Source organism: Taudactylus pleione, unplaced genomic scaffold (genome assembly GCF_031769625.1).
Source record: "Taudactylus pleione unplaced genomic scaffold, aTauple2 ptg000273l, whole genome shotgun sequence".
Taxonomy (NCBI): domain Eukaryota; kingdom Metazoa; phylum Chordata; class Amphibia; order Anura; family Myobatrachidae; genus Taudactylus; species Taudactylus pleione.
In genome coordinates this window covers 974,965-990,810 of record NW_028284675.1, presented here as the reverse complement: position 1 = coordinate 990,810, position 15,846 = coordinate 974,965, and the positions used below count along the sequence as shown (strand labels likewise).

General features: G+C 37.2%; 1 protein-coding gene across 1 annotated transcript in view; it reads right to left on the bottom strand.

Annotated features, from left to right (window-relative positions):
• The window catches only part of LOC148513719 (rod cGMP-specific 3',5'-cyclic phosphodiesterase subunit beta-like), a 70,183-nt gene that overhangs the window by 38,438 nt on the left and 15,899 nt on the right, over positions 1–15,846 (bottom strand). Inside the window, exons 3-5 of the mRNA XM_088481463.1 lie at positions 3,675–3,764; positions 1,927–2,067; positions 1,122–1,196 (exon numbers count right to left, since the gene is read on the bottom strand). Of these exons, the coding sequence (XP_088337589.1) occupies positions 1,122–1,196; positions 1,927–2,067; positions 3,675–3,764 (306 nt within the window). The remainder of the gene's footprint in view (positions 1–1,121; positions 1,197–1,926; positions 2,068–3,674; positions 3,765–15,846) is intronic.

Genomic DNA, 15,846 nt, shown 5'->3' with positions numbered 1-15,846 from the left:
ACTGAACGAGCAGTCGTTCAGTGCAGGCTCATCAATCATCTGCAAACATGCTCAACCTGACGTTTTCGGCAGGTTGACCAGCTTGTTTGCACGATGATAGATGTCGGAAACGACCAGCAGGCGCGCGCATTGCTGGTCGTTTCCGACATAAATGTGACCGATACATGCACGATTTGCAATTGATGTCGTTATCGTGCAATCGCTTGCAAATATTGCTATGTGGATGGACACCTTAAGTCTCCTTGCACACAGAGAGCTCTCATGCTACATATGCAATCGCAGTGGCTAATTTGTGCACCCCATGAAACGGTGTTCAAACAGTCAGACACACCTGCGTTTTTATGACCACCCCCTGTTAAAACCCCCAAATGCTGACAGCCTGTCACTCACTTTGCTAAGGATTCCTCTGTGCATCCGTAATTGCAGTGCGATCACTGCACACACGCAGTGCGGCTTAAACGCATGCGGGATGGCAAACAACCGCTCGATTTGTGTCTGTAATCTTCATTGTGTCCGCTGCTGAATCAGGCCCTCAGTCATTCTTGTCCACACACGTGAGTAGCAAAATTGAAATATATTTATTTTTTTAACAATCTCCTTCCACCAACTAGCAGAACTGCAAGGAACCCCTGTAGAAGTGCAGTACTGCAGCCCCATTTTAGTCCATGGCTCAGAGCCTGGAGTTGGAATGTAAACTCCTGCAGATGCATGCAAACAGTGCAACTAAAAGCTACATCAACGAGTTCCATCTGAAGGAGTTTGCTTTCAAACTCTGGGCTGTGAGCACCAGCTTGGAGTAATACAGTAGTTTCCAGAGCCATGGGGAGACCACTGCATATGATGAACCTAGTGATTCTGATAGTTGGGGATAAAAGACAGTCTATATAATATTCATGGATGCCTGTCATGTTTTCTACGCCAATGGCTCCCAATGCTGGTGACAGAGACGGGACAGCCATCCTGCAGGAGAAGAGAAGTATAGCAGGAAGTAGTATAGCAGGACGGGGATGGGATGGTGGTGGAAAGGGGCGGAGGGGCGGACTAAAGTTACCTGGCACTATTTATAAAATAAATAAAAGATGTTCTTTAAGAAAACATTTGCTGAGCTATGCTTAACTTACCCTTCCATCTGGAGTACGGGGTCCAGAATATGGAGGAACTTCCCCCATTAGAACAGGCCACATATCAAAGAATTCCTAGGGAAAAAGCATTGTCACTTTGATTAGTCATTTAATAAGATCAGGGAAATTGATGTCATCATTGAGTACCCCTCCCCTTGCTGTAATGCTGCGAATCACAAGATTGCGATCATAGCGGCGGGATGTATTATCCTGTACATACAGAGAGAGGGGATCCAAAAGGATCCCGTCCCTGCGATGTGCCAGAGAGCTGCGGAGGCTGCCTCGCATGCACAGTCCCGCTGACCACACATGTGTGGCAGCCATTGCCTGGGCAGGCAAATTATGCGGTGTGTAGCCCATAGTCTACAGTGGCTAACGCCATCTTCAGATGGCGTTAGCTGCTGGGGCCAATATGAGGAATGCATTGCATTCCGGATATTGGTAAATGTGACAGCATAGCATCCCCCATAGAAACCTATGGGTGATGCGGCTGCCTGCAGGAATGAAGGGATCGCAGAAGGTAACTCCGATACCTGCTGCGGTCCCTTCTTAATACATCCGAGGCATACTAAATGTTTCGGGTTAACCTCCGAATACGGGTATTTTCGGGGACATAGCCGTAAATATAGAATGATAAATGGGCCCCTTAGTCAGGGACTCTGATGCTTTAATAAGGCTATTTGTTAGGTCTTCTAGCTATCAATACTGTAAATCTATTAATTACAGTATTACATTGTTTGGGAAATCTGGAATGAATCTGAAGCCATGTTCAGTGTTTTGTAATCCTTAAAATAATGTACTGTACCTTTTCTTTTGACATGTCTAGAAGGCCAACGGAATATCGGTCACAGTTTAAATACGCTCTCACTGTATAGAAGGCTTTGTGGAATTGTCTTTCAATGTCTGTAAGCTCCTCAAACACTTTGTTTGCCGACCACAACAATACCTGGAGAACAGAGGCAAAAACATCTCATTCTATTGCACAGAATGTCCCTCCCAAAACTAAAGTATATATAATACTGCTGTGTTGTGATTTATATATTTAAATTTTGAGCTACAGTACTACATACACGTCCATAGATACAAACACAAACATATCAGTAAATATAAATAAAATTGTAATTTTGTCTGTAATCGTAACATTTTTAAGTGATTTCAACTTAGACCTTTAGTTTATAGGGAACCTAAACCAAAGTAGCCATTTTTATAATATAGTCTGTCTGTTTATTTGTTCCTGATTAACTCAAAAACAAATGAACTGATTTTGATAAAATCTTCACAATTTTATTTGGAACAGTATATCAGGGGGGATGTAGTTATGATCCTGGCACTTGGGAAGCCGCGGTGCTCAGAATGCCGGCGCCAGAATCCCTACACCAGTCAGAATCCTGGCGCCAGCATCCTGACCGCTGACATCCCGATGGTAAGTATTGGGGTTAGGCACTAGGGGGGTGGTTAGGCTGCGGGAATGGAGGGTTAGGATTAGGCTACGGGAGGAAGGGGGTATGCTGCAGTGGGGAGGATTAGGTTTAGGCTGCGGGGTGGTGGGTTAGGTTTAGGTTGCGGGGAGGGAGGGTTAGGTTTAGGGGTAGGGTACTTACAGGTAACTGTCGGTATTCTAACTGAGTCGGGATGCCGGCATCGGGATTCTGAGCGCCGGGATCCTGAGGGCCGACATCCCGTACCCAACCCTATCAGGGTATAGGTTTAGGGTCGTCTTAACAGCATTGTAGGCCCTGGTCAAAGCAATGCATTGGGGCCCTTACCCACCCATACATGAGAATAAAAATTTAAACTGTCAATAAAAAATAAACCTTTAGATTTATTGGTAATTTAAAAAAAAAATCAATGTTCAGATATAATGTATAGCAAGGATTACGGACTCCACCTCCCTCTTCTCTTCTCCAGCTTCCACTGCACTGCAGCTGGGATTAAAGTATTGGGGGCAACTAAGAGAGAGAAGGGCCCAGAGGGACGTGCCCCTTCCTTAATCCAGCTCTGTGTCTGCAGGCTGGGAGGCAGGTAAAGAATACTGTCTGGCAGCTCTGATTGTGTGTAATTCACTATCAGCCGGGGAGAATCTTTCTCTGCCTGCCTTTCAGCCGGTAATCCTATGCAGAGAGCGAGTGGCCACATACTCCATGTAGATGCCCCCTGGCCCAGGCCGCCCAGTGTGCCCATACATTAAGATGGCCCTGAATAGGATATAGGCTTGGATTATAACATCCATTCTCGAGGGGGGCCTGTACTCGGGGCGAGTGGTGGGAGAAAGCGCGGAGCAATCTGTGTGTGCAAGGTTGCGTGACCTCACGGTAAGTGGTAATGCTGCCGGTCAAATTAACAAAAAATTATTCACAAGCGACTTATCAGGACAGAGTTGTAGAATTATTATATAGATGTAGATGTATGTTTTATGTGTATATTTTTATATATGTATATACTGTATATAAATTATATAAAAAGTCTATAAAACTAAACATAATTTTCATAACTGTTACATGCTGCTGTGCATTATGGAACCACTCTCGTTACTGCACGTCACAGCTGCTTTACCTGGCCTCGCCGCGTCTCACAGTTATGTAGATAACTCAAGTGATAGATTTTCAGATTTAATGAAGCAAAATTTAAATACTTCAAAAACACCTGCAAATAAATAAATAAATAAATAAAATCAGTACATTTGTATACAGTTATCTCTTTTGTATTTCTTGCAAAAAGAAATTCAAATACCTAATGAAAGTTTATCTACAATTACATTTTACATATACAATTTCAAATAGAGTTTCCTGTTGCACTAGATACCATATATGCCTATATAAATTGATATCATAAACCCCACATATATCACTATCTCTCGTTTGGAAAACGTGGGGGTGCTACCACGGACAACGTATATAACCACAGAATAATACAAAAAAGAAGAAGGAAATGTCCATTGCGGTGCACTAATCAAACAACATAACATAAAACATAACTTTTATTAATTAATGAATAATATAAGGACTAAAAAGCGAAATATTAAAAAGGGAATGGTGATATGTGTGTTTTGAATGAGTGTATTAATAAAAAAGCGTGCGCTCCTTTTACACTATGTATCCTGATGTTGGTATTATTGGACTGGTTAGCAAGTGTAATCCAGGGTAGGTAAAAACCTTATCCTCTTCTTACTAGGATCCATATATGGGAATATTATATAATCTATATCATGTAGGTTAATATTGGCGTGACATGTGGGATCTAGTTCCCTAGCAGATATTTGTTGAATTATCTACATTCCAATAAGGACTAAATTGTTCCCTTTATAGCAAGTAATATAATACTGTCCTTTTAATATCACAGCCTACGCTACCTGAATTGTATCATCAATTGGAGCATGTAAGGATTGCCATTTCACTGTTTTAAATGATGATAAGTGCAGAAAAACTCTCTTATTGGTGTTTGTTCATAGATTATCACCCAATTCTAATAGGGTTCGTAAAACTTCCACTATTATAATATTACACACAAATATGGTGTTTTTACTTCTGATATTAACACTTAATTATCTCTGCACATTGGTGATGTGATTCTTCTCACTATCTTCCATTCTTATAGTGATAGGCTTCCATGCTTATATCCTCAATATTCAGCCACATTTAGTATCTTGGCTCTCAAAATAGATATATATATATCACCCACATAAATGTATTCAACTTTATTCAGTGTATTTTCATCATACAAATTTTCATCAATCTATATGCAAGTGTTGCTGGGAATTACTTTATGCAGATAGTGCATATCTATGATTTACACTATTGTGCTGTGTTCACATATCTCTCTGGTATGTCCGGGGGTTCCCTCTGTGACTCAGCACCGCACCAAACCAATGTGTCCTCAGTAATGAGAGTATTCCATTATATAGGCATGTTTTTCATTTTTTCCTGCCTCTGATTTCAACAGATTCCACAGTCATGCCCACTTGCTATTCAATAGTGTGTACAGCCCTTAGCTAACAGACAGTCTCATGCAGGTAGCGCTGCCGTTTGTACATACATATTTCAGTTAAACATACATTATTTATCTTGCAGCATTTACTAACATGGTATCTTAATTAGACATAGTGGTATAAGGAGCGCCGCTGACCGACTCGGCGTTTCGCTAGGTAGCTTTATCAAGGTAAGCCGAGCTGCTTACCGGAAGTGTCTTAAATACCCTTCCAAGTTTCACATATCCAATCCAAAGCTCCTTAGACTGTGCTTCTCCAATCCAGTAGCTCCATGTTTCCTAATACCTCCCCTCTTCTATTAGATTGACAGACTCACTCCATTTCAGTGAATATTAATGAGTCTTGTTCACGTATTTCAGACCAGCTTAATCAAATCCTGATTGTTCAGTTCTTACATTTACTCATATAATTGTGTTGTAAAGAAGTTATTTCTATATGTATTATGATGACACTGAATGTCTCCAAACCTATTTATCTGCTATGGAAATCTCCATTATCAAATAAAAGTGGAAATATTAAGTACATGGAGTCTATCTCAGTATAGGGTCCATTCAGGTTGGTAAGGTGATTGCAGATACATGGATTTCATCATTCTCATAGGAGAATCTATAATACATCTATTCCTATGGTAATGAAATAATTTTTTATTATTTTTAATAATAAGATCAGGGAGTTTTTTAGCTTCTTTCCTACTTCATGTAATGATACTTTATCCTATAAATTAGTTCATAACATTTCGATTTGATATCTCAATAAAATAGATAACTCATAATAAAATAATATAATTCCCATCCCATTATTTAATATAATATATCATTTATAATTTGAATTTTCTACACACCCATATAGATCAATATAAAGATTCAATCGTATTTAGTAAGGTGATTAATAATCTCCATTTGTGATTTTAATTAATATATCCATCCACATCAACGTGTGTGAATTATTAGTGTCCATATATATACACGTGTTCGGCCCATACCACATGTAAGTGTATATTACACATAAGTACATACCTCTATAAATATAGGCATGCACAAATATATATATATTCCTGCTGCATATTGCCCATTAAAGTGTCAAAAGTTTGTTAGAAAAATACCTATCTTAAATGTACTCATCTCTAAAACTTAAAAGTGTGAAAATGTGTAAGACCAAATCAATAAATAAGGAATAAATAAATAAAAAAGTGAAAGGATATTGATAATAAGACCCTAAATTAATAATTAGCCAAAAAGTGCCTAATGTTCGTAAGAGAGGAAAATCATAAATCATAAATCTTAAGTTCCTCATATATCTGGTGATGTAGATATACTCTTAAATCTAGAAATGTAGTCCCATTGATCTCATTATTGCAGATTCTAATTCCATGAACCAGTTTTTATCAATTAATTGATTCCATCATAGTTCTTACTACTGCCTCATATTCTAATGACATTCAAGTATCCTTTTTATATTTTACTCCCCCAGGAAAGGTATGTAGCTATTCTCTTCATTCAAACCCATAGGATTTAGTGTATTCATAAGAAAAATCAGACGAGTTTCTTGTTTCAATAATTCCCTATCCACATCCCCTCCTCTAATGTTCAAATTGATTTTTTTCATTCCGTATGCTCTTAATCCACTGGGGTTCCCCCCATGATATTTTAGGAAGTGTTTCGCTATTGGGGTCAAAGGTTTAAACATTCCACGGTCTCTTTCTGCATTCTTGATACTGTTTAGATGTTCAAATATCCTCTTTTTGAAAGGTCTTTTGGTCTTTCCGATATAGCTTTTGTGACATGGGCACTGCAGATTATAGATTACAGCTGTTGTATTACAGGTAATGTAATCCTTAATATACCATTTCTTGTTAAACCTGTCAACATATGATTCCATTGGTATCATAGTTAGACAGGCTTTACATGTTCCGCATTTGCGGGATCCTTTCTTGAAATAAATTTGTTTGGCCGGTGCTTCCAAGTGGCTTCTAGTTAGAATATCCTTCAAATTCTTTGATCTTCTCCAGCTCACTGATATTCTCTCTCCAACAATTGTGGCCAAATCATTATCCATTTTCAGTATACCGAGATGTTTCTGTAGAACATTCTGAATAAATCGCCATTCTCTACAGAAGGTCCCTATGAATCTGACAGTCTCATCTTGTTCTTTTTTCTTTTTAGGTGTCAGCAGTTGTTCTCTTGTGTATTGATGAGTATCTTTATATCCTCGTTTAATCATTCTGTTGCTATATCCTCGACTTTTTAGTCTTCTTGTTAGTTCTTCTGACCTTTTCAAAAAAGTGCATTCTTCGGAGCAATTTCTCTTCATTCGGAGAAATTCCCCTTTAGGTAAGCCCTTTAATACCGACGGGAAATGTGAACTCCCCTTATGCAGTATACTGTTTGTGGATGTTTTTTTACGATATAGATCTGAGGACAGATGCCCATCTTCCTCCATTTTTAAAGTGATATCCAGAAAATTGATGCTCTCTCTGCTTGCTTCATATGTTAGTTTGAGATTTAAGTTGTTGTTATTCAATTTTGTCAAGAATTCCTGGAATACTTGTATATCACCTTCCCACAAAATCAAGAGATCGTCAATATATCTCAGCCAGAGTATTATCTGGTTGGTATAGAAATCATTCTCCTCACCAAAAACCATCTCTCTCTCCCACCATCCCAGGTAGAGGTTTGCGTACGTGGGGGCACACGTGGTCCCCATCGCAGTCCCTCGTACCTGGAGGTAGAAACTGTTGTTGCATACGAAGTAGTTTCTGGTGAGGACAAATTTTAAGAGAGATATCAGAAATTTACTGAAGTCCGTCTTTTGGCCCATACTCAGGAAATAATCAACTGCTCCTAGGCCATATCCATGATTAATACTTGTATATAGACTCTCTATATCGCATGTTATAAGCCACGTATGTTTATTCAGTATTACATCCTGTATTTTACTTAGTACGTCAGGTGTATCCCTGACGTATGATGGTAAGGCCAGGACATGTTCTCTTAGGTGTGAGTCCAAAAATCTACTCGCATTTTCTGTAAGGCTCCCCATCCCCGAGACAATAGGCCTCCCAGGGGGGTTATTCTCATTCTTATGTATCTTGGGGAGCATGTATAGCGTTGGTATTTTCGGATTGTCTTTCTTTAGATATTCAAAATCTCTCTTGGATATGATTCCATTCCTCCTGGCTGTTCCGATCATCTCATTGTATAGATCCAAAAAATTCTGGGTCGGATTGAATGTTAATTTCTTGTAACATGAGGTATCCTCCAGTTGTCTATTGAGTTCTTTTATATATTGGTTGCGGGGCCACAGTACAATATTCCCACCCTTGTCCGATGGTTTTACTATAACATCATCCCATCGTTTTATTTCCTTTAGGGCTTCCCTCTCATTTTTTGACAGATTAAATTCCAGATCTTTGGTCATTTTATTGTTCTCAAGATTATCAAGATCTTTACTGACCAAGTCCATATAGATCTTAATCTGTGGACATATTGAAAAATCTGGATAAAAGGTAGATTTCTTTTTCAATTGAATATGAGGAGTGTCAGATAGTTGATTATAGATAGGAGTTTGAGATGATTCCTGGGGTTCTCGTGCAGATGAATCTCTTAATTCCTCCAAGATAGAAATTGCTTTCTCTTCCTCTCTAGAGAGACTCATCATGTCAATACCTAATTTTTGAATGTCCTCCTTCTGATTCTTATTAAGAAAGAACTTCTTGAGGAGCAATTTTCTAACAAAAAGGTTTAGGTCTTTTTCTAATTCAAACCTATCACATGTCTGTGTAGGTGAAAAGGAAAGTCCTTTATTTAGGACCTCTACTTGTGATGCTGTTAGTATCTTGTCCGTCAGATTGATGATCCTAAGATGATCATCTTCTCCTATTTCCTGTATCGACGGAACTCTCTGTGTTCCTCCCTCCATTCTCTGACACCTCTTTTTTCTTTTCTTTCTCTTCCCCCTTCTGATCTTATAGGGTCCAATCTTGGACCTTCTCTGTTCTCCCTGGGGGTAAATCCTAAAAAATTCCTTTGTTGAATTCTTTGGGGGGGGTTGTAATCTAAGGTCACCTCACATTCAGAAGATTCAGCCTCAGAAGTTGAGTAGTTTGATCTATTATCTGTTATTTTTCTCTTTATGTGTGACCATCGATAAGCATTATTTGTAGCAAAATCATTGATATCTCTTTGTAGTTTATTCCTTTTTCTGCTAATGATTTCTTTCTCGATGTTCTCCACCTCACTTCTGTATCTATCATAGGTTTTTTGAAATTTATCTAGACCCTCAAAGGGTTTGAGTTTATCTCCCAGATGGGCAATCTCTTTGGAGTATCTCTCAAGTAATATTTCATCATGTCTAATTAATATATTAATTAGATTAAGAGAGCAGACGGTTAGGACCTTCTCCCATTCTTCTCTCAGTGTATCATTCACTAATTCAAATGATGGAAAAACACGTGGTCTTAAACCTCTCGGTGTTATTTTCTGCTTTATGTAATTTTCGAAAGTAGCCCTATTCCATACAGTTTTGGTCTGTTTAATTAATATCTGTTTTAGTTGAAAAAGATCCTTTGACCAGTCTCCCTGACTGTTGTCCAAATTTTTGGGATCTATAGTGAGGAGAGTATCTCCACATTTATTCAGTCTCGTTTGTCTATCACTCAGTTCTCGACTCAAACTGAATGTTTCAGTATTTACAGGATTGGACATGATTTAAATCGGTATTTTACAAAAGTATCAGCTCGACCTCCAGATGTTCACTTATTCTATATATGTCAATATATTTCTTATATATATCTATATATGCTGAATATCTGTGCTAACTGGAGAAAGAGTGAGATAAACTCACATAAGGAACAATACAATTTCAAATAGAGTTTCCTGTTGCACTAGATACCATATATGCCTATATAAATTGATATCATAAACCCCACATATATCACTATCTCTCGTTTGGAAAACGTGGGGGTGCTACCACGGACAACGTATATAACCACAGAATAATACAAAAAAGAAGAAGGAAATGTCCATTGCGGTGCACTAATCAAACAACATAACATAAAACATAACTTTTATTAATTAATGAATAATATAAGGACTAAAAAGCGAAATATTAAAAAGGGAATGGTGATATGTGTGTTTTGAATGAGTGTATTAATAAAAAAGCGTGCGCTCCTTTTACACTATGTATCCTGATGTTGGTATTATTGGACTGGTTAGCAAGTGTAATCCAGGGTAGGTAAAAACCTTATCCTCTTCTTACTAGGATCCATATATGGGAATATTATATAATCTATATCATGTAGGTTAATATTGGCGTGACATGTGGGATCTAGTTCCCTAGCAGATATTTGTTGAATTATCTACATTCCAATAAGGACTAAATTGTTCCCTTTATAGCAAGTAATATAATACTGTCCTTTTAATATCACAGCCTACGCTACCTGAATTGTATCATCAATTGGAGCATGTAAGGATTGCCATTTCACTGTTTTAAATGATGATAAGTGCAGAAAAACTCTCTTATTGGTGTTTGTTCATAGATTATCACCCAATTCTAATAGAGTTCGTAAAACTTCCACTATTATAATATTACACACAAATATGGTGTTTTTACTTCTGATATTAACACTTAATTATCTCTGCACATTGGTGATGTGATTCTTCTCACTATCTTCCATTCTTATAGTGATAGGCTTCCATGCTTATATCCTCAATATTCAGCCACATTTAGTATCTTGGCTCTCAAAATAGATATATATATATCACCCACATAAATGTATTCAACTTTATTCAGTGTATTTTCATCATACAAATTTTCATCAATCTATATGCAAGTGTTGCTGGGAATTACTTTATGCAGATAGTGCATATCTATGATTTACACTATTGTGCTGTGTTCACATATCTCTCTGGTATGTCCGGGGGTTCCCTCTGTGACTCAGCACCGCACCAAACCAATGTGTCCTCAGTAATCAGAGTATTCCATTATATAGGCATGTTTTTCATTTTTTCCTGCCTCTGATTTCAACAGATTCCACAGTCATGCCCACTTGCTATTCAATAGTGTGTACAGCCCTTAGCTAACAGACAGTCTCATGCAGGTAGCGCTGCCGTTTGTACATACATATTTCAGTTAAACATACATTATTTATCTTGCAGCATTTACTAACATGGTATCTTAATTAGACATAGTGGTATAAGGAGCGCCGCTGACCGACGCGGCGTTTCGCTAGGTAGCTTTATCAAGGTAAGCCGAGCTGCTTACCGGAAGTGTCTTAAATACCCTTCCAAGTTTCACATATCCAATCCAAAGCTCCTTAGACTGTGCTTCTCCAATCCAGTAGCTCCATGTTTCCTAATACCTCCCCTCTTCTATTAGATTGACAGACTCACTCCATTTCAGTGAATATTAATGAGTCTTGTTCACGTATTTCAGACCAGATTAATCAAATCCTGATTGTTCAGTTCTTACATTTACTCATATAATTGTGTTGTAAAGAAGTTATTTCTATATGTATTATGATGACACTGAATGTCTCCAAACCTATTTATCTGCTATGGAAATCTCCATTATCAAATAAAAGTGGAAATATTAAGTACATGGAGTCTATCTCAGTATAGGGTCCATTCAGGTTGGTAAGGTGATTGCAGATACATGGATTTCATCATTCTCATAGGAGAATCTATAATACATCTATTCCTATGGTAATGAAATAATTTTTTATTATTTTTAATAATAAGATCAGGGAGTTTTTTAGCTTCTTTCCTACTTCATGTAATGATACTTTATCCTATAAATTAGTTCATAACATTTCGATTTGATATCTCAATAAAATAGATAACTCATAATAAAATAATATAATTCCCATCCCATTATTTAATATAATATATCATTTATAATTTGAATTTTCTACACACCCATATAGATCAATATAAAGATTCAATCGTATTTAGTAAGGTGATTATTAATCTCCATTTGTGATTTTAATTAATATATCCATCCACATCAACGTGTGTGAATTATTAGTGTCCATATATATACACGTGTTCGGCCCATACCACATGTAAGTGTATATTACACATAAGTACATACCTCTATAAATATAGGCATGCACAAATATATATATATTCCTGCTGCATATTACCCATTAAAGTGTCAAAAGTTTGTTAGAAAAATACCTATCTTAAATGTACTCATCTCTAAAACTTAAAAGTGTGAAAATGTGTAAGACCAAATCAATAAATAAGGAATAAATAAATAAAAAAGTGAAAGGATATTGATAATAAGACCCTAAATTAATAATTAGCCAAAAAGTGCCTAATGTTCGTAAGAGAGGAAAATCATAAATCATAAATCTTAAGTTCCTCATATATCTGGTGATGTAGATATACTCTTAAATCTAGAAATGTAGTCCCATTGATCTCATTATTGCAGATTCTAATTCCATGAACCAGTTTTTATCAATTAATTGATTCCATCATAGTTCTTACTACTGCCTCATATTCTAATGACATTCAAGTATCCTTTTTATATTTTACTCCCCCAGGAAAGGTATGTAGCTATTCTCTTCATTCAAACCCATAGGATTTAGTGTATTCATAAGAAAAATCAGACGAGTTTCTTGTTTCAATAATTCCCTATCCACATCCCCTCCTCTAATGTTCAAATTGATTTTCTTCATTCCGTATGCTCTTAATCCACTGGGGTTCCCCCCATGATATTTTAGGAAGTGTTTCGCTATTGGGGTCAAAGGTTTAAACATTCCACGGTCTCTTTCTGCATTCTTGATACTGTTTAGATGTTCAAATATCCTCTTTTTGAAAGGTCTTTTGGTCTTTCCGATATAGCTTTTGTGACATGGGCACTGCAGATTATAGATTACAGCTGTTGTATTACAGGTAATGTAATCCTTAATATACCATTTCTTGTTAAACCTGTCAACATATGATTCCATTGGTATCATAGTTAGACAGGCTTTACATGTTCCGCATTTGCGGGATCCTTTCTTGAAATAAATTTGTTTGGCCGGTGCTTCCAAGTGGCTTCTAGTTAGAATATCCTTCAAATTCTTTGATCTTCTCCAGCTCACTGATATTCTCTCTCCAACAATTGTGGCCAAATCATTATCCATTTTCAGTATACCGAGATGTTTCTGTAGAACATTCTGAATAAATCGCCATTCTCTACAGAAGGTCCCTATGAATCTGACAGTCTCATCTTGTTCTTTTTTCTTTTTAGGTGTCAGCAGTTGTTCTCTTGTGTATTGATGAGTATCTTTATATCCTCGTTTAATCATTCTGTTGCTATATCCTCGACTTTTTAGTCTTCTTGTTAGTTCTTCTGACCTTTTCAAAAAAGTGCATTCTTCGGAGCAATTTCTCTTCATTCGGAGAAATTCCCCTTTAGGTAAGCCCTTTAATACCGACGGGAAATGTGAACTCCCCTTATGCAGTATACTGTTTGTGGATGTTTTTTTACGATATAGATCTGAGGACAGATGCCCATCTTCCTCCATTTTTAAAGTGATATCCAGAAAATTGATGCTCTCTCTGCTTGCTTCATATGTTAGTTTGAGATTTAAGTTGTTAAGTATTACATCCTGTATTTTACTTAGTACGTCAGGTGTATCCCTGACGTATGATGGTAAGGCCAGGACATGTTCTCTTAGGTGTGAGTCCAAAAATCTACTCGCATTTTCTGTAAGGCTCCCCATCCCCGAGACAATAGGCCTCCCAGGGGGGTTATTCTCATTCTTATGTATCTTGGGGAGCATGTATAGCGTTGGTATTTTCGGATTGTCTTTCTTTAGATATTCAAAATCTCTCTTGGATATGATTCCATTCCTCCTGGCTGTTCCGATCATCTCATTGTATAGATCCAAAAAATTCTGGGTCGGATTGAATGTTAATTTCTTGCCTCATATTCTAATGACATTCAAGTATCCTTTTTATATTTTACTCCCCCAGGAATACACCTGACGTACTAAGTAAAATACAGGATGTAATACTGAATAAACATACGTGGCTTATAACATGCGATATAGAGAGTCTATATACAAGTATTAATCATGGATATGGCCTAGGAGCAGTTGATTATTTCCTGAGTATGGGCCAAAAGATGGACTTCAGTAAATTTCTGATATCTCTCTTAAAATTTGTCCTCACCAGAAACTACTTCGTATGCAACAACAGTTTCTACCTCCAGGTACGAGGGACTGCGATGGGGACCACGTGTGCCCCCACGTACGCAAACCTCTACCTGGGATGGTGGGAGAGAGAGATGGTTTTTGGTGAGGAGAATGATTTCTATACCAACCAGATAATACTCTGGCTGAGATATATTGACGATCTCTTGATTTTGTGGGAAGGTGATATACAAGTATTCCAGGAATTCTTGACAAAATTGAATAACAACAACTTAAATCTCAAACTAACATATGAAGCAAGCAGAGAGAGCATCAATTTTCTGGATATCACTTTAAAAATGGAGGAAGATGGGCATCTGTCCTCAGATCTATATCGTAAAAAAACATCCACAAACAGTATACTGCATAAGGGGAGTTCACATTTCCCGTCGGTATTAAAGGGCTTACCTAAAGGGGAATTTCTCTGAATGAAGAGAAATTGCTCCGAAGAATGCACTTTTTTGAAAAGGTCAGAAGAACTAACAAGAAGACTAAAAAGTCGAGGATATAGCAACAGAATGATTAAACGAGGATATAAAGATACTCATCAATACACAAGAGAACAACTGCTGACACCTAAAAAGAAAAAAGAACAAGATGAGACTGTCAGATTCATAGGGACCTTCTGTAGAGAATGGCGATTTATTCAGAATGTTCTACAGAAACATCTCGGTATACTGAAAATGGATAATGATTTGGCCACAATTGTTGGAGAGAGAATATCAGTGAGCTGGAGAAGATCAAAGAATTTGAAGGATATTCTAACTAGAAGCCACTTGGAAGCACCGGCCAAACAAATTTATTTCAAGAAAGGATCCCGCAAATGCGGAACATGTAAAGCCTGTCTAACTATGATACCAATGGAATCATATGTTGACAGGTTTAACAAGAAATGGTATATTAAGGATTACATTACCTGTAATACAACAGCTGTAATCTATAATCTGCAGTGCCCATGTCACAAAAGCTATATCGGAAAGACCAAAAGACCTTTCAAAAAGAGGATATTTGAACATCTAAACAGTATCAAGAATGCAGAAAGAGACCGTGGAATGTTTAAACCTTTGACCCCAATAGCGAAACACTTCCTAAAATATCATGGGGGGAACCCCAGTGGATTAAGAGCATACGGAATGAAGAAAATCAATTTGAACATTAGAGGAGGGGATGTGGATAGGGAATTATTGAAACAAGAAACTCGTCTGATTTTTCTTATGAATACACTAAATCCTATGGGTTTGAATGAAGAGAATAGCTACATACCTTTCCTGGGGGAGTAAAATATAAAAAGGATACTTGAATGTCATTAGAATATGAGGCAGTAGTAAGAACTATGATGGAATCAATTAATTGATAAAAACTGGTTCATGGAATTAGAATCTGCAATAATGAGATCAATGGGACTACATTTCTAGATTTAAGAGTATATCTACATCACCAGATATATGAGGAACTTAAGATTTATGATTTATGATTTTCCTCTCTTACGAACATTAGGCACTTTTTGGCTAATTATTAATTTAGGGTCTTATTATCAATATCCTTTCACTTTTTTATTT